This window comes from Balaenoptera acutorostrata, chromosome 4, assembly GCF_949987535.1.
Source record: "Balaenoptera acutorostrata chromosome 4, mBalAcu1.1, whole genome shotgun sequence".
Classification (NCBI taxonomy): domain Eukaryota; kingdom Metazoa; phylum Chordata; class Mammalia; order Artiodactyla; family Balaenopteridae; genus Balaenoptera; species Balaenoptera acutorostrata.
Window position 1 is genome coordinate 112,789,426 of NC_080067.1, and position 20,854 is coordinate 112,810,279.

The 20,854-nt window shown below is 32.7% G+C and overlaps 1 protein-coding gene across 1 annotated transcript in view; it reads right to left on the bottom strand.

Moving 5' to 3' along the window:
- Positions 1-269: 269 nt before the first annotated feature.
- The window catches only part of CADM2 (cell adhesion molecule 2), a 307,663-nt gene continuing 287,078 nt past the window's right edge, over positions 270-20,854 (bottom strand). Inside the window, exons 9-10 of the mRNA XM_007164098.2 lie at positions 2,152-2,277; positions 270-1,308 (exon numbers count right to left, since the gene is read on the bottom strand). Of these exons, the coding sequence (XP_007164160.2) occupies positions 1,190-1,308; positions 2,152-2,277 (245 nt within the window). The 3' untranslated portion in view covers positions 270-1,189. The remainder of the gene's footprint in view (positions 1,309-2,151; positions 2,278-20,854) is intronic.

A 20,854-nucleotide genomic window follows, 5' to 3' on the forward strand; every position in this document is an offset into this window, starting at 1 on the left:
ACTGTGGTTGTAATTTAAAACCTGAGGCTGTGCACTGGTTGTTAGCTTAAAATTACCTTTCCTTATAACATTGTGCTTCCATTGTATAACAAATAAAAATTAACAAGAACTAGAAAAATTTGTTGTTGAACAGTGCTAGGACATACAGACAAAAATACTAATACGTGTTACCTACTTATAATATTGGTTTAAGTAATATCTAAAGGGATATAATGGACATTAGAAAATGCTTACTCATGACTGAATTACCTACAGCCAAAAAAGTTAAATATGTATCAAATAATGTTTAATTGGATTTATTATATGCACTATATACAGATACTAAAATGTCTCAAAATTGTGCCCTATGGATATTTCAATTTTGTTTAGGCAGGTGAGTCTTTGTGGAGCAAATAAATCACAGAATCAAATTAGAGAAATGAATGAAATCTTTGTGATTCCCAAAACAGTAAAATGTTTGTAACAATTTATTGGTATATGAAGCTAAAATAACCTAATGGTAAGATCTATATAATTATATAAGATAGCATGTCCTGATTGCAATCCATATACATGGCTCCTGTATCAAATACTAAATTTTTAAATAGCAAATTGATACAGCTTTACCAGTACAATCTCAAACACTCCAGAATCTATACTACAGTAGTTTTTTTCAGTTTGTGTTTTTTAGGGCATATGCTTCCAAAACATGTCTTTGAATATAGACATGTAGAAAACATCATAAACCTCTAACATCTGATTGAACTTAAGCACATTAGGTCTTTACCTAATCCTGTTACTTGTGAAAGCTGTCCAATGGTAAACTGACAAGGTCTTTGATTTAAAGGGGACAAAAAATGAGGGGGAAAAAACCTCTGCATACATTTTTTTCAATGTATAAAAACAATTCAATATCATGATCCAAGGAGATGATTAACATTGTTAAGGCTGTATATTCAAGCACTGTATGTTAAAAGAGCAATGGTGTGGAATTTAGGCAGTAAGAAATGTCCTGCATTATGGATGGTACAGTAATTAAAGAATGATGCTTTCGACAGCTGATTGTTGGTATACACTGGCTACTGATAGCAGTACGGTATGGAAGTTAATAAAGGTAGCAGAAGATGATAGAAATGAATTCTGAAAGATGATAGCCAGTTTTCTCCAGCAGCCAGCCTGGTAAGTAAAATTCAGAATCTCGGCCTGCATCTTAAATGAAATATTCTTTTTTCTCTTCAGCATTGACTTGGCTGCCCTCAGCATTGATAATGGCTGTGTCAGCATCTGGTGCATCTTCAGCTCCTTTAGCTTCATTTGTTAAATATGTTCCTGTGGGTATTGGAAGAAAAATATGTTAGTTCTGTCAGACTGGTAAAATAGCCAGTATTAAAGGTATATTCATTTAGGAAGAAACTTATGCCAGATTTCTTATATGTTGAAACATATTCTGAGGAGCAAGAAACCACACAATTCACCCTTCTAAAGTTGCACACTTTCTTTCAGTTTTCTAGTATATGTTGTAGATGAAGCTGTGGTCAGGTTAACTAGTGGCAACAGCCAAACTGGAATGGGTAATGAGTACTTTGATTTCTTTAATGATGGCTTCAGACCATGTGATCCATGCAGCTGTAGCAATCAGGGCCCTTTGTTAAGATGTTGATAATGATCACATCAAACGTGTCACCATTTATTTTGGTAACTCCATTTAAAAGTAGATTATATCAATAGTTTGCTACCTAGCCCATTGTGAAAAATCACATATTTTCCTCACTAATATGGCCACATGTGTGTCCATAAACTTACAAATAGAAACATTACCAAATGATTAATGTTAGAGTTGAGTTTCAGTCCTAGAGATAAATTACAAACTTGCTTCCATTTTTTTTTTTTTTTTTCCTGAGCCAATGATTTACTCTGTGACTTTTGGCTACTGGCTAAGTATTATTTTGATAGCCAATCCAGCTTAAACGTTGAGTAAAATAATCAAGAATTCTCTGAAATAACTTAGTATTTAGATCTCTCTCTTTCACCCCTCATCTCTCTCTCTCTCTCACACACACACACACACACACACACACACACACACACACACGCAGTCACATAATATTTCATGAAGCTAGTCTTTAGAATTTTTTTGCCAAACTTAAGAATGCTTTATTAAATATAACCTACCTTTATGTCTTGCCAGATACCGTCCAAGCAAAAATATAGAACACAGAGTGACAAATACAACTACAGCCACAATTCCTCCTATAAGAGCATGATCAGGGCCAGTCTGGCCAGCCAGAGCATTGGGATCTAGAAAACAGAGAAAAATATTGTCCTAGTTAGTGTGTTATTTAGACATAGAATACATATCTGCATTAGAATGAGTTATGTTGAAAACTAGCACATTAAAATAAAATTTTATTAATGTGTATTACACCAATCATCTAGTCAACAAATATTTATTATGTGCCTATAATGTACAAAATGTTGGAGGATATAACATTTGACATATAAATTACTGTTGCCACTGAGTTTACATTTTAAGGGGGAAACAGGATAAACAAATACACGTATATGATTTTGTATAGTTACATGCCTTTTCTTTCTCCTCTTCTCCACCTGAAAATACGTGTGTGTGTATTTTTAATGTGACAAATACAACTATACCATTTAAAAAATACAATTATGTCATAGGAAACGCTGGGGTTAGAGATTATAACGTGGTATTTACCATTATATAAATATTATTTAAAGCTAAGGAAACTGATGAACTCCCCAAGGGAGAGAGTCTAGATAGAGAGAAGAAGTCTGAAAATTGAAACCTGAGAAGCTCCCATATTTAAAGTCTGAAAGAAGAGTGTCCAGCAGAGTAGACTGAGAAGGAGAGAAAAGTGGGGTAGGAAGAGATCCTGGAGAGTACACATTAGTTGATCAAAGGGAAGATCATACTTCAAGGAGAAGGGGGTTTACAAACTGTGTTGTGTTATTGATAGAAGGAGGAAGATGAATACTCAACATTGAGGATTAAGTGCCTGTTGCACTTGTAACTTTGAAGGAAGTGGTTGGAAAGATTAGATTAATAGTATACTTTTACATTCTGCCTTTAGTAAGATATTATAGGAAAGAGCTGAGACCAGTAGAGGATGGCCAGTTTTCAAGCAGAAATGAAAAGATCAAAGAAAGCCCCACATTTTGAGTACCCAAAAGTTTGGAAAATCAACTATTTATAAAAGTTGCACAATAAGAGATAAAACTGAGGTTCTGAGCAACAAAATGCACTAAGGCTCAGCCCTATGGCAAAAGTCAGGTTAAGTGTACCGCCTATCCTCCAAAGTCCATTGCGTGCATAACTTCATGGGAGCTGCTTATAGCCTACAAAAGAGATTTAGAGAGAGAAAGTAAAATAAATTAGGCCTGGCAATTCCACTTTCAGAAAGTCTTAAAGTGTGGTTACAGGCACAAGAATCTGACAAATAGATTAGGAGTCTACTGTGTTTTTAATGGAACTATTGTGCCAAAGAAGCATATACCTAGTTAGAAAAGAAAAGAAAAAGAAAGAAAAGTCTGACAATTGAAACATCAAACAACCTCTGGACTCCCAAACTTGGTGAAAGCAAGAAGCGGCCTATAAAAGCTGTGTAGTCCCCATAGAGGGCATGTTACCAAACACCCACTTCTGATGTTGCCACAGAGTATGACTGACAAGGTTGAACTTCCTGTAAGGTAGAATTGGAGGAAGCAAAAAAGAATGAACAGAAGAGGATCTAGTTTCTTCATAGAACTATAACTATTGCCAAGGCAGAGGGAACTTTTCATGCCACTCTGGCATATTTTCATAATTATTATGGATCAGTGACTAGTCAAGTGTTCCCCATTTTTCCTCTATTTCCAAAAGAGAGCCTTTATCTAAAGGAGTGCTTTTCCTGAATCTGTTCTATCATTGTGTTTTGTGTATGGGATGGAGAAGAGCATTGAAACTTGTGTTTTGGTTCATTTGTCCCTGGACTAACATATCCAGAGATGATGAAGAGAACTGTGCATATTTGAGGATCTTGGTCTTTGAGTTGGATACAGTGGCTTGATGGGACTTGAGGTTATCTCTTTGGACAGCGTTTAGCAATGGTTGATGGGAGAAAAAGAAGGTGTAAAAATATTTGGTGATCAGAAGGCTATATTGGGGTAGAGATTTCTAGCTAATAACAAATTTGTTTCCTATTCTTTCAGTGAACAGAGCTAGACATTTACCAGCTTCACTGGCAGTTGAATGTTAACCATGTGATTTGTGTTCTAGACAACTGAAAGAAAGCCCAGCCAGTAAATGTCTCCCACATGTAACCTTCCCGAGTGATCTCAGGAGATGCAAGCTGAAAATAAGAGAACCACAAGAATGGGTCAGGCCATCTCAAAAAAAAAAAAAAAAGGAGCAAAAAATAAATCTGCCATGCCTCTGAATTCCCTATTCCTATTCCTAGCTTAGATAATTTAGAATCAGTTTCAAATTCCACCTCCTGCTCAAGTTCCCAAATACAGATAGTCATAAATTATATCCATTTTATTTGCTGATTATCTCTCAGAACTGAGCACTCTTTTTGGGAGCTGAAAAATCACTCTTGTTTGTACATCTGTACCTGTCATTTCCTGAAGGTAAATTCTGAGAAGTATTATTGCTGGATCAGAGGATACAAACATTTTCAAAATACTTTTGATAAATATTGCCAAATTATATTGCGCTGTACAAATTCATCCTCCACCAACTGCCCCTGAGTTCCCATATAGTATTACCAGCAGATACTATAATTAAAAGAAAAATTGTCAATCTAATATTGAAAAGTGTTAAATATTTTGTGTTAGTAAATCATAAATTAACATAAATGTGTCTAAATACTATTTCCCATATTAATGCATCAATTTTGGAATGCCTATTTACGCAGCCTGACCATTTTTCCATTCAAAATTTCTGTTTTAACAGCTCTCTCCATAAAAAGATGAACATTTTTTAGCAATTTCTTTTTATATATCCTTCATTTCTGGTTTTTTCAGCCATAGATAAGTCTTACTATTTTATGTAATCAAATCTATCAAAGTTTTGCGTTATGATGTCCAACTTGTGGATCCTGATTTGAAATGCTTTTGTCATCATAAGATTATACACATATAGATTTCTGTTGTCATCTAACACTTTTATTATTTTATTTTAATCTATCTAAAATGTATTTTGGTCTATGATTTGAGGCTAAAGCATAAAGTATGACTTTAATTCTTCTGTGACAGACCGTTGTCTCCCACATTGTTTCTGTCATCAATATTTTTGTCACCATAAACTAAATGTCTACCCATTTTATGTGTTTCTGCATATTCTAGACTATTCCATGTGAGGGGTCTATATATGCAATCCTAGGCTAATATTTTAGTTTTAAAAATCATTTTACTGCATTGGTAGAGAAGTCTTAGATCAGGTTCAGAATATTTTTGCAAGAAACAAAAATACAACAGATTGCTTATTGGAATTGTACTAATTTACAGATAGCTTTCTTTTATATAGTGCATTTTCCAGGATAATGGTATGACACTTCAATTATTTAAATCTTTAGTGTCTTTTAGTAAATTGTGTAGTTTTCTGATATAGGACCTACATATTTTCATTAATCCTAGTTCCCATTAAAATAATATTTTTAATATTTAATATTTTGAAACATTTTAATATTTTAAAATATTCTTACTTTTTCATTAAACTTTAAGACTCCTTTTTCTTTATTCCATTCATATTTTGTACTCTGTTTTATAAAGCATTATATCTAGTACTTGTCAAGATCATATTTTTCATTTTTATTTCCTGACTGTCAAACTTCCTTAGTTTTATATTTTCTTTTTTCTACTGCTCTAGTTAGTGCTTTGTGAACAATAACGACAATTTTGTCCTGATTTTGATGATCTCAGAAATGCATCAAAAATTTAAATGGACTAGCCACCATCCTCCTTTTGACATTGTTTGGTCTCTTTACTCATCTCTATATCTAGAGTTCCTTTTACAGCTTCTCCTTATCTAAAATTAGATAGTAAAGATATTCATATCATCATCCCTTGATCATATGAAGCACACATCTTGTCAAAAGAAAATTTCATGATAACAACATCCTTGAACCTTGAATATCTGAGTATTATTTTATTGTGAATAAACACTCAACTGGCTAAAGAATTCCGGGTTTTTATCTTTTTGAATTAATAATAATACAAGACAATTTGTCAGTGTTTTGACAATTTGTTTTGCCTCCCTTTCCTACCAAATAAATCTGAAATCACTTGGATTTGTTTGCCTCCTTCTACTTCAAGATAAATCTGAAATAATTCAATTTTCTAAATGACCTACATTTTCTGCATGATTGCTATCAGAATATTCGTTCTTTTCCTCCATTATATTTTGATATTTTAGCTGAATATATTTTGTAGTTTGTCTCTAGTCAGAATTTGACTTCATTTGCAAACCTACTTTTTTATTAAATTCAGATTAAGTTCGTTTGTTTTTTGGCTTAAGAATTCTTTTTTCCTACTCTACTTTTGATTAACAGCTGTTCTTCTTTCCATTTTCTTTCTTAGAAAATCCAATTATGCACTGGTAGCAACTCCATATTTCATGTTGCATATATGTCATTCTTTCTTTCCTATTTTTATAATCATTTTACTAAATTACATTTTGTTTTAGTTATATTTCCCAAGTTTACCATCCGTTTAGATGATTTGATTTTCTATCATAGATTTTCCTTTTTATTTCTTCCTAAAGGGTTTTGTTACTTATTGTGACTTTGGTTTAACTACACTCTCTGTTTAATCTCACTCTGTTCTTACTTAGTAGATATTTTAAACAGTTTTATATGATTGACAATAAAAAGTGATAGTTTGATAATATTTTCCTCATTTTAGTATAATAATTCCATTTAAATATCCAGAAAAAATGGTTTTTCTTGGTGAGTATATATTATTTCTCTTCTTTTTTTGCAAACCTTTTTCCATTGGATGCAAATTGAATTTTTAAATTCTATTTATACATCCTTACATTTTCTTTTCTTATTTTCATTCTTAATGTTGAGATGTTTTGAAGACAGATTCTCTTTTCTGAGGCTGGTGTTCATTCCTGCTCAGTTATAATGCTGCAGACCAATGTAGCTACAGAAACTATTTTTGTAACTGATATATGAATCATAGGATATCTGTACATAGTGGATGGATTGGAGAAAGACACTTGAGATGTAGATCACTCTTGGTGAAAGATTTCATTGATTTCGTATACTTTGACTAAAATCTTCACTTTCATAGTAGAGTCTCACATAATATGCAGTCCGTCCCCCTTTTTTGTACAACTTATACAAAGACAAATTGATCTGTTAGAATTTGTTTTAGATAAATTAAATTTATCATGTTCATTATTGAATATATTTTCACTGGTTTCAAATGCATTTATATATATACATACTACTTTCAAGAAAACAATCCATAACATTTATATTTATTTGACCCTAATCATGAATGTTCTGCATACACTTTTATAATTTATAAAGGAAAGATTTCAACCTTTAGCCTTCATCTCATCAGAAAAATAAGTCAACATATAGTCCTAGGATTTTTAAGATTTCAAAGATAATATGGTTTTAGAGGATGCTCCTTTGCATGCCTACTTGTAAATGTATTTTTTTAAACTAACATTTTTGGTTACACATTTTATTTTTCCCCCATAACTTTTAGAACTAAAATCTGTCCTTAATTAATTTCTATTCTTAGCATCTAAAACAAGTGACTGAGATTGAGGATCAGATAAGGATCACTTGAGCAATGAAGAGATAATATTATACATAATTTAAATGGTTAAGTCCCAGTGGGGGTCCCTCATACACCCTTTCTCTCATCCCTTTCCTACTGTCATAGCAATAAAAAGATGAAGTGCATTCCATATATATGAGTTAGCATACGGTATTTGTTTTTCACGGGGAGGGGGAAGGGTAAGCTGGGACAAAGTGAGAGAGTGGCATGGACATATATACACTACCAAATGTAAAACCGATAGCTAGTGGGAAGCAGCCGCATAGCACAGGGAGATCAGCTCGGTGCTTTGTGACCACCTAGAGGGGTGGGATAGGGAGGGTGGGAGGGAGGGAGACGCAAGAGGGAAGAGATATGGGGATATATGTGTATGTATAGCTGATTCACTTTGTTATAAAGCAGAAACTAACACACCATTGTAAAGCAATTATACTCCAATAAAGATGTTAAAAAAAAAAAGCTAAAAAAAAAAATGAAGTGCAGCCTTCCGAAGTTTCTTTACACATGGCTGAGTCTGCATTATCATTCAGATAAATACATCATGTGTCTTTAAAGGCCATTATTCATCATCAAGCATTAGCCCAAGTCTTGCTGGAGTTAGCCTGTTAATACGGGAGTGAGTAAATTCCAATAGATTTGGCAATATATTAGAAATCTTTTGTACTTGACAATGCCTAAAACATGAATATTGTGGAATTAAAGTTTTCTGAGGGGGAATTCCCTGGCAGTCCAGTGGTTAGGACTCTATGCTTCCACTGCAGGGTTCGATCCCTGATTGGGGAACTAAGATCCCACAAACCGCGCAGTGCAGCCAAGAAAAAACAAAGAAACAAACAAAAAAACAAAAAAAGCCTTTCTGAGCATAACATCTTTCAGTTAGGGTTACTGAACTTTCAATAAAGGACTCTGAAGAGAAAATCATGTTACACAAAAATATATAGGATTAGTAATTTCTGATACTTAGAAGAGTAGAAAATAACCTTGAAGTATAGTTTTATTTAAAAATCTTAACATGGAGAAGTACTAAATTATATAATTCTATCTCTGAAATCATCACTGGGGATTTCTACCATCAAGTGTCTAGTCTATCATGTTTTGTCCCCATAAATGAGAAGTGAAAACTCTAAAGAAAGAATATCTAACTTTCTAGGGTCAAAGCAGGGAGAAATCAAAAACACTGCACAGTTTGTAATCCAAGTTTAAAATTATTTTACAATAAGTATTTTATTATATATGATTTCTCATTTTAATAAAATGTTTGGTAAGAACTGGAATGAAAATCATTTTATGTAAATATTTTAAAATTAGTTTCTGAGACCATTTTTAAAAGAAAATGATTGTCCTTAAATATTAAAATAAATGTTTTCAATGCCAAATTTGGATTATTAATTATAATTTTTAAAAATGATAAATCTCTAAGGACATGCACTATAACAAACATGTTAATTCACCTATTTGTGAGGTTAAGAAATTTTTACTTTTTTTTTTTTTACTAAAATCTAATAAAAACTATCTACAAAACAATTTAAATAGCAGAGTTCAGGAGTAGAATTAAATTTAATATTGAAAAATAGAAGAGTTGGAAAAGCTGGAATGAATAGAAAAAGATGAATTACTGAAGAGAAGCAAGTGCTTCTTATGCAAAAGACACCAAGTGTAGTTCCCTAGTAACAACCATTAGAGTCATGGAATGTCAAGACAAATAATCAAGAGCAGAGCAGAATAAATTTAAACAAAATATAATACTGGAGTATATGATATCAGACACTTAAACAATAAAGCCACTTATACTGATATCCTGCATTCATTTTGGAGTTTATATTAATACATATATATATTTTAGAAGTGATTTAAAACTCGTGGAGAAATTTCAGTTTAGCAATAAAATGTTTCAAAGATTATGAAATTAAACTCACAAAAATAAGTGTAAAACTGCGATTATCACCTTTAGAGAGCATAGATAGTTTTTCAAGTTTAGTTTTCCTAAAAGTTATTCTGCATCACAATCAAGTGATATTTAGCAATTCTATTTAATTTCCTATCTCTTTGCTGTGAATGTACTAATATAGGATATTTAAGACTTTGGAAATAGGATTTTCTTTTTTAAAAAGAAAAAGAAAAGCAGTAAGAAACTGCTCTGGACTGAATTTTGTCTCCCTCAAAATTCATATGTTGAAGCTCTAACCCCAAATGTGATGGTATTTGGAGATGGGGCCTTTGGGAGAAAACTAGGTTTAAATGAGGTCATGATGGTGGGGGCCCTCATGATGAGATTAGTGCCCTTATAAGAAAAGATACCAGAGAGCTAGCTGCTTCTCCTTCTCTCTCTCTCTCAATCTCTCTATCTGCCATTTTGAGGACACAGTTTGAAGGCAGCTGTCTGCAAACCAGGAAGAGAGCTTTTACCAGAATCTGACCATGCTGACACCCTGATCTTGGTCTTCCAGACTCCAGAACTGTGAAAACTAAATTTTTGTTATTTAAGTAACTTGGTCTATGGCATTTTGTTACAGCCTGAACTGACATACAGAAACTAGAGTATGATCTTTTTCATGTATTATCTCACTTGAAATATGTGAAAATTTAAGGCAATGGAAAATAGATTTGGGGAAGTCTGGATAATACATACTTATCCCCAGCCAATGGCCTGCATACAAACAGAACAGCCAAGACTGCACAGATCAATTCCTTTACATGAGTTACCTTCAGTTGAGCTGTGTGTTGTATAGCTGCTGCAATGAGTTACACTGCAAACACTTGCCCTCTCTCTGCTCACACACCAGTGTTTCACAGTGGTTAAGATGCAGTGAATGATGTCATGAACACCAGATGAAATCAGTATTGGGGTGAAACTATGTTGTATTATGTTGTACATAAATAGAAGGAAAGTGGTAGAATGAAGCAGAGAAGTCAGTGAAAGTTTTTCAAGTAGAAGAAATTGCTCACAAAATCCTGGACTTACAAATTGTTTATACCAAACCTTAAACAACTTACTACTATCAGGTTGACTTTGGGCAAGTTTCTTAACCCTCTCACCTTTAGAATGTGAATACTTCTTATTTTCCAGGATTGTCAAAGACTAAATGTGCTACCGTACATAAAGGGCTTAGAAGAATGTCTGACACACTGTAATGTAAGCACTATCTAAATGTTAGTTATATGAGGGAAAAGAAGTTGGAAAGTATAAACTTCTATGTAAAAAGATATCGGTTTTCTTTTTCAATTTTTAAAAAGACTCCTTTAGGAATTTTACTCTATGTAATAACAATGGTGAAGCATTCTAAGTGTCTGAATATTTGAAAGTTGGGGGGATATGAATAGCAGAAGATTTGCATAACATGAGATGGGATCAAATGAATCTTGTGGGAGTCTGACGATGGGTGAGGATTAAATGAGAGAATAATTTATTGAGTAATCTATGCTAGTTTCTGTATTACAAATGGCTTATTTTATTCAGTGCATATAAAGTGTTAACTTAAAAAATCATAGTTATTACTAATAAAAAGATTGATAAACTCTGGAACAGCTTGCCTAAGCAACTTTTGGGATTAATTTTTGAAAAGCTTTAAAAATATTCACGAAAATCAGTTTTAAATATGTGTCAGATGATTCCTATTTTGAGAACAAGAATTTGTTGCGGTAATTTTTTCTAGCGTTTTATCTTTTCACATAATTGTATTCTCTTTTCTTCTGTCATGAAGGGGAATTCAATGCCCCTCCATGGTAAATGACCTCCCTGCTGGTGCTGTTTCTTCTTCCAGTAAGACATTCTTCCTTCTCTCTGGGTATGCAAAACCCAAATAACAGCGAGCAGTCTCTCCATGTCAATCAACCATGAATTATTTCATTCAGAAGTTTTTTCTCTTGAATTAATTCACTTGCCTTAGTTTTATCTTCCCCCAAAGATATGTCTTCTTGAAGATGAAAGTTGTGTCTTACACTTGTAATATAGCTGGAACAGCACTTTTACACAGTTCTTAGAACCAAGCAAGTTGAGTGAGTGAATGGATAATATTCAATTCTTATACTGAATTCCAGACAGAACTGGGTTCTTTAGATACCAGTTTGCTCTGCTGAGCAATGGATGGCTACTCCTTCATGGTATTAAATTATTTGTTTAAATATAATAATACTGTTAATATCTAAATATTTTAGAAATTATTGCTAAGTAAAAATGACTCATCCAGATTTGTACCTAATGTTTTGGATAATTTGATTCTAACATGAAATTAGAATATTTTTATGTACTTAAGATTCTACTTTCCCCTCTTTAAATAGAGTAATGCTTCAGAAAGAGGGTCACTATGGTTAAAACATTAGAAATAGTTATACATAATTTATGGAGAAAAATAAACTGTCCTTTGACAGTATATGACATTGGCACAGTCCCTGGAGAGAAATGTCACCATATTCACTCAAAGGTCATCTGTTATCTTTTAATTTTATGTACAATTACTGTTTCTGACAAAAACACGTAAGACCAATCTCTAAAGGTTAGAAAACATGAAAATATATTGTTCTTTGTGTACGTATAGTGATTTACACATACTTTTTTACTATAAACAATGTGTACTCAGACTCTAAATCCAAGGGTTCTAAATTAATGCTACATCATACAATAGGTTTTCAATAATAAGAAAAAATCCCAGCAAGCTTAACACTTATCCTTTCCTCTCAAAAATGTATTTATTGTACCATAAATTTCTTTGCATACCAAGCACATAAACAACAAATGCCACAACACATTTCTGTGTATTAACAGCACATAGACTTCCTACTCAGAAAGATTTTGACAATAATTATAAAGTCACTGTTTTGTTTGCTTCCTTTTGAATTTGGTGTTTCAAGGTTTTTTAGCTTAGAGATATAATCAATTTATAAAATGTTTCATCAAGCAAAGTATGACTGTCAGATGTACAGAAGTGAGGTGTTGCTACATCCTACACTAATTTCATGCATTGAGCTACAGATTTCCTCTTCTGAGAATTACCCCCTCAAGATCTGCTCATCATTTGTTATGACTTATAGGTGTCCCAATGACATAACAACTGACTTTATTAACTTGTATTTATAAATAGTTAATAATGTGCTAAGCCCAAACAAAATATATTCTTGAATAAGATACTTCATTTGTCCTTGAGAACAAAAATTTAAGTAGAAACTTTCTCCACAAGTGTTCATACTTTTGGATGAAGTAGGTTCTAGCATAATCTCTTCACTTCATTGATCTTTCTTTGTCTGATGAACCCAGGATAGTATTTCCTTGACTACCTCAAATGAGGAAATTTTTCAGCTCTTAAGAATTTTAAGAATCCAGAGAGGACTCTCAACCAGCAGAGTAATATAGCTATTAGGACCAGGGCCTTTCACAAAATGCTTCACTTCTTTTAGCACGGATACCCAAAAGGGGAGAGAACCTGCCAGAAGATTACCTGTGTGAGAACATGAGGGACGTGAAGGAGAGGAATGGTTTTTAAGGTTATCTAAGTGATCAAAGTGAGAATAACGTAAGTTTTGGGGTATATGTGGGGTTATTTGTTGCTTGGAAAACTCTGCTATATTATCCATCAGGCATGTGACACACAGTGTAACTTACTTGCATTAAACAGTAGTTTCTCTTAAGATCAAAGAAGATCTGAAATAGTATGAGACTCAGAACTATAAGTTTGACCTAAGAGTTTCAGTTTTTACATCTATAAATAAGTATATATATGTGCTCTGCCTTCCTCAAAGAGTTATTGTTAAAATCAGTTAATATGGAATCTGTGCATATAAGTCATTTCTCATAGGTGCTCAGTAAATAGGATGTGAGGAAAATAATAGCTTTATAAGGTTAGAGACTGTTTAAAAAAAACCTCATATTCTGTACTTTTATGTTGTTTTTTTCAGGAAAAAATATACTCAAATTCATTCTACAGTGTCCAATTTCTTTTATATTTATGTGATCTATAAAAGCTATTTTTTATTCTGTTGCCTATATCTTTCTAACTTGGAACTGTTTTGCCATCAATGTCAACAATACCTAACTCTTTGCACATCACTGGTCTCAGCCTACACACAAAAAATAAATAAATGGGAGCAACCATTAAGAAGGAAGACAAATGACTAGTATATGACATTTCCATATGTCTATTTTGGCAATGTACTCTGTAAATTTAAGAGGATGAATTAAAGTATTTTTAAGCAGACTAGAGGTTAAATAAATTATACACAATGATTTCTGCAGAAGAGTAAAATCTTGACTAAAGCACATATCTTGTTCAACTAAACTGCAAAAAAAAAAGGCAGCTGACCTGATAATAATTACATTAAATACACTTCCAGAGGAAACAACACTAACATGAAAGATTTACTTTTTAAATACTTAGAAAATATAAAGAATAAATGTTTGATAGTGGGAATATAATGCTCAACATTATTCTAAAAAGTTTATTCTGTACCAATTGTTTATGATGTCTACCCATATGCATGAATAATTGGGATGGAAGAATAAACATTTAAAATGGTGGGGAAGGATTAAACATGTATAAACATGTTTATTTTTTTATGAGCCAATACACTAGAAACATAATACCATTGCTGCTAAACAATTTCCCTTCTAAACCAGTCAGCTCTAAAGTGTGTACTATCAATATCAATAGTCAATTCTGTCAAAATGCCTTGTGTTATTGTTTTTGAATTGATTATTCTGGTGATAATTATAATAGTCATATTGACTGTATTCATATAAGTTTTTAAAACCACTATGAATAGTCATTGAACCAGTTCCCCAGTTACAATAATGAATATATTCAGAAAAATATGATGTACATGTCCTCTATATTCACCATTTAGGAGAGACCATCACATACCATTGGGAAAGGCTTGTGCATATTTTAAATATTAAAATCTTAAGCTTACTGGAATCTTACCTTATTTTTTTAATATAGAAAGTCATGTTCAAGTAGAAAGTAAACCTCTCATATTTTTCCCTTATTGGTCCTTTATACACTAGTTGTGTGACCAATATGTTATTAAACCTCTCTACTTCATATATAACATATATAACAGGATAATAGTAATATGAGTCACACAGAACTTTTGTGTGAATCATATGAGGTAACACATACAAAGGTCACATACAACACATATAATACCTCATTAATATTTATTAAAAGCATTATTACTTTAAATTTATTAAATAAATATTAACTAATTTTATCCATAAGTCAATCTTACCACATAGTTACTAGTCTTATACCAAATTTAGTAGATTTTATAGCAAATGTTTAATAAATGCTTTTTTCATTATAACTTAGGGATCAAGCTCCAAACTGAAAACAGAACCTAAGGCAAGCTGAATTAGACTGGTATGAAAGTATTTTCACAAGAGGAGAAGTGCTATCAAGAGGATATATCATGACTAATATGTATTGAAAATTAGCTGTCTGACTTATGGATGCCTAAACAGAAATGCTGTAGTGAACAACATTCCCAAGTTTCAAAGGGATTCCTTTCTCGAGATTCTTCGCTCTGTGTTGTGTTCTCTTCTGAGATCACTCCATAAGGAAATTGGAAGAGAAGTGTCAAAGACCAAGAATCATTGAGTTTCCTCCTCACCCCATAATACAGAATTTATTTTCCAAAATGGCAAAAGTTATAAATGGTGGCTAGATTTGGCAAGATCACAAACAGATCTACTTAGACTCAAAAGGTAGTGTAGAGAAATGTGTTTAGAGTTTAAATTATTGACTTAGAAGAAAAATTCAGTCTCTTAATTGGTGAGTTATAGTAAAAAATGTACTCAGATATCTCAAATGCTATATTATAGAAAGCAATTCAGAATGTCACTTATTATTCTTAGATCTATTGAGTAGATTTACTTACCCAAATATAGGAAGAACTTTGCAAGAAGGCTGTATCAAATTTAGTAATTTCTTCTAACATGAATTCTGAGAAAAATATTACTGTAAAACCTCAGTGTAGTTAACTCTTAGAGAACTGGTTCCATTGTACATAATTTATATATTTAATACCTGTCAGGAGTTGCTATATCCTCACCATCATTAATAATTTGATAATCAGATTGTTAGCCTGCAGATCTGGACACTGATATAATGACAGAAATAGTTGTTTTCATGTTTGTGAGTATGAAATAAGCTCCATTGTTCCCAAAATGAATGAAAAGAAAGTTTGTACAAAACGTAGGAAGCTTAAGTTATGATAATGCTTTCAGTTTAAGCATACATGACATTTGCATATTTTATGAATTAATGGACTGATTTTTTTTATTTTAAGAAATAAGTATGCAAAATGCAACTAACTAAACCTCTAACAAATTCTTTAGAGAAAATTGACTTAAATATTAATGAGTAGCAGATATGCCTATAAAATAATTCTGCCCTTACAAGTTAATATGAAGTATGATTGTATGTAAAATTTTGTCCTACATCATTGTTAAAAAGCACTGGGCCTAAATTCCTGTTATGCATAAAAGGTAATTATTCATTTTAACAATATTACACAGCACTTTGTAGTCCAAGCATACAAATGAAAAAACCTAACTGAAAACTCTGAGATGCATTCATTAAGGTCATTTAAACGAAACTGATGAAAAATTTAAATGGTGACATTAAAATACCTGTACTCTATATTCTAAATTATGTCTTATGGTCATAAGAGTAGGTTTCTAAAATGTTTTTAAAGTGGTACCTAATACCTAAGAATGTCTTAGAATTTTAATGACAGAGACTTACATCTTTCCTCTAGTTAAGCAATACACATGCAATTTAGAGGAACAGATTAAGTCCCTCATAAATATCATTAAATATATAACCTAAGTCATATTCTAATGTGACTAGAAACCTAATGTAGTCATAGTCATTTTTCCAAATTCAGCATAATTGTTTCTGTTTCTATTAATAAATGGAGTGTTGTTTCATTCCCTTCTTCCCCCTTTCTCTTACCTCCATATAATATCACTTTTTCTGCATTCTTTACTACAATCTGTCATTCACCAAGAGTTCAAACTGCCTTGCAAGACAACACATCAAGAAAACAACAGCGATATATACAGATTGCCAACAAACACATGAAAGAATGCTCAACATCATTAATCATTAGAGAAATGCAAATCAAAACTACAATGAGATATCATCTCACACCGGTCAGAATGGCCATCATCAAAAAATCTAGAAACAATAAATGCTGGAGAGGGTGTGGAGAAAAGGGAACACTCTTGCACTGTTGGTGGGAATGTAAATTGATACAGCCACTATGGAGAGCAGTATGGAGGTTCCTTAAAAAACTAAAAATAGAACTACCATATGACCCAGCAATCCCACTATTGGGCATATACCCTGAGAAAACCATAATTCAAAAAGAGTCATGTACCAAAATGTTCATTGCAGCTCTATTTACAATAGCCAGGACATGGAAGCAACCTAAGTGTCCATCATCGGATGAATGGATAAAGAAGATGTGACACATATATACAATGGAATATTACTCAGCCATAAAAAGAAACGAAATTGAGTTATTTGTAGTGAGGTGGATGGAGTTAGAGTCTGTCATACAGAGTGAAGTAAGTCAGAAAGAGAAAAACAAATACAGTATGCTAACACATATATATGGAATCTAAGGGAAAAAAAAAAGGTCATGAAGAACCTAGTGGTAAGACGAGAATAAAGACACAGATCTACTAGAGGATGGACTTGAGGATATGGGGAGGGGGAAGGGTAAGCTGTGACAAAGTGAGAGAGTGGCATGGACATATATACACTACCAAACGTAAAACAGATAGCTAGTGGGAAGCAGCCGCATAGCACAGGGAGATCAGCTCGGTGCTTTGTGACCACCTAGAGGGGTGGGATAGGGAGGGTGGGAGGGAGGGAGATGCAAGAGGGAAGAGATATGGGAACATATGTATATGTATAACTGATTCGCTTTGTTATAAAGCAGAAACTAACACACCATTGTAAAGCAATTATACTCCAATAACGATGTTAAAAAAAAAAAAAAGAAAACAACAAAGAACTAGGTTATTTTCTCAAGGTCATCTTGTAAGGCTACATACATCTCAGCACCAGAAATGTTAATATCCGCTTCTCCATTTTGTTCACTGACTCATCAGTGTTTGTTTTTTAACTTTACATATGAAAAGAAATTTAAGTATATATTACCTGTAAGATTCTCTGTTGTTGTAAGTATAAAAGAGGAAACAAACCCCAAAATTAGTCTTAAAACAGTTCTTTACCAAAAATACGATAAAAAGGTGACACTAAGTGAATCACAGTTTCAATTAAATCTTCTCTTTTAGTCCGAAAGGCTCAAACTGGACTCTATCATAAAGTATGGATTGAATGACCCTGAACCATTTACTTTACACTCACTGAACCTTGGTTTACTATTCTGTAAAATGTTATCTTTACTGATCACCTGCCTTATAGAATTGTCATGAAGGTGAAATGGGATTTGACTGGAAAGTTCTTAGCATGGTGCCCAGCACAGAGTAGATAGTCAATATGTGTTATTCTTGTTTATATAATTGATACTTTTCAAAATCTACTCTAATTTGAGATGATAGTAGTGATTTCAATAGAAAGAAATCACCAAACTTAGACATTCTCAATTGAGATGTGAGAGAGTCGCAAAATAGCTATGGTGTATATTGTATTGGCTGAAAGCGAAAAAAAAAGATAAATTATTGACAGGATGATTTTATGTTTTTTAATTAGCATTTTAATTAGAATTTTAAAAATCCTATGCAAGTTTATTAGGACAACAGTAATAGCCATTAATAGTTTTGATCAAGCAATAAAATTTTTGAAGTCATTTCAGAATGTGCATATGATTTAATTAACTATTTCTCATTAGTTATATCATCCTACATTAATAGAAACCTATTTTTTAGTAATCATCTGCTTTATGAATTTCAGTCTTAATTACATTTTCCCTGAAAAACATAAAAAATATGTTAGAAAATGCCATATTTTCTGTGAAGACTTTGTAAGGCTGTGTGTATGTGTGTGTGTGTGTGTGTGTGAATTCTTTTTAAAAATTCCTTTTTCTGACTTTCAAAATAAAATAACATAATCATAATACAAATTTCAAAATATAAAGAAAAATGTAGTGTTAATTTGAAGTCTTCCATTAACCCCACCCTCCAGATGTAACCTCCATCTACTTTTAACAGGTATATTAATTCAATGGTTTTTTACACATAGTAACATGGTTCAGCTTTGTTTATTCACGCTTTAGTGCTAAGTAAAAATACTGAATTAGAATAGTCAGGATTAACTCATTCAATATTAAAGTTTTCTATCTAGCATTTTCCTAGCTAGAAAATTCTGAGAAATGTGTTTTGGGATATCTTCTTTTTCTATCACCAATACAAGGAAAACCTCATATATATTTACACCCACTAAGTTTCAGTGTCGCAGATGTTCAGGATCCTGGGTTTGGGACTAGAAATGTGGGAGTATTTTGCTTCAATGTGCCTTTGTTTGTGCTTTGTGTAAGTTTTTTTTGGTGAGACATTGGCCATATAATTTATATTGCATTTTATTCACTCACCACTCATTGGAGGGAGACCAACTGGAGTAACATAAGTGAACAGGTGAATAAGTGATATTCTGGACTAATCAGGAGCTGATTTCTCATCTTACATAGGTTAACGAAGCTCTTACTTATCTTACTTCCTTGAGGTACAATGTGATTTGTAGCAATACTCTAGTCTAGGCAGTGATAGATGTAAATTCTACCGGGGTCAGGACTACATCAGTTTGCAACTGACAAACTCATTTCCTGACTTCTCTTGAGACACTAATAGGGCCTTGAATCAAAGGTCCAGTGTAATTACCATGTGTATTTCAGATTAAATAAATGTGATAAAAGCTTCCATCTGGCTGTTGACCAAACATGTGGGGAGATGCTGATTTCCAGTGACATATTGCAATATGTCTATTGTAACAGTCCCTGATGCCTTCCTGTAAATTACTTACATTTGGGATTACTTGACTTAGTCAGACAGAAATGTTACTCACTTCTTAAGTGCTGCCCAATGGGAGTTTGTGAGATGTAGTCTAATCTTATACTTGTTAAGGAAGACATTAAGAAATAACAGAGCCACGTTTATTTTACTAAAGGACAATTGTGCTCAAACTATTTGAAAAAAGCAACTCAATTTCATAGCAGCCAGAAACTTGTTCTTGATGACAGAAGACTATATCTAAAGGGATTAGAAATTAAGATACTAGACAAATGTTTGTTTGCATTATAAGATGCTGAAATTTTGATAAATGAGTGAAGTCTGGATATGTACTTTAGCAAATAACATCAATAGCACAGTAAAAGCACTGAGCTAAGCAGATTTTTGGTAGAAAATTTCACAGATATTGTGTCAGTCACTGCTATCATCAACATATTTATGGTTTAAAGGAAGAAAACCTAACATATTGGCTTCTAATTAAAATATTGGTAAACAGTAGAAATGGTGAGAGGATTTGGGGGGTGGGTATTTTGGAGTAGGGTATAGATAAAGTCAATCAAACCACTGACATTTGCCTAAGAGAAAAAAACAAAAACAAAAAAACATAGCCTATTCCTAGTTTTTATGCTAATGTAAAAGACCCCAGGGATAGTCTAGGACTCAGGATTTTTCAGTCTTGGCACGACTGACATTTATTTATTTATTATTTATTTATTTTTTTACGACTGACATTTTTTGAGGTGGTTATATTTTTGTTGTGCAATGATATTCTGTGCATCATAGAATGGCTGGCAGCATCCCTGGCCTCTACCCAATAGATACCTGTATTCCCCAAGTGGTTATAATAAAAAAAATCTCCCCAGACATTGCCACATATTCCCTAGAGGGCCAAATCTCTGATAGCCCAGAACCAATTATCTATGTAAATTTGCTTAATAGAGGCAGAAGGTCTATGAAGGATAAGAAAAATAATACAATAAATTATCAACTACTAAGGTCCTTGATGCTTAATTTATGTAGATGGCATAGATGTTACATATTTAAAAAATAAATGATCACAATTGAAAATGCTTCTAAATTTGAGGAAAATATGCTTATAAAGATCAG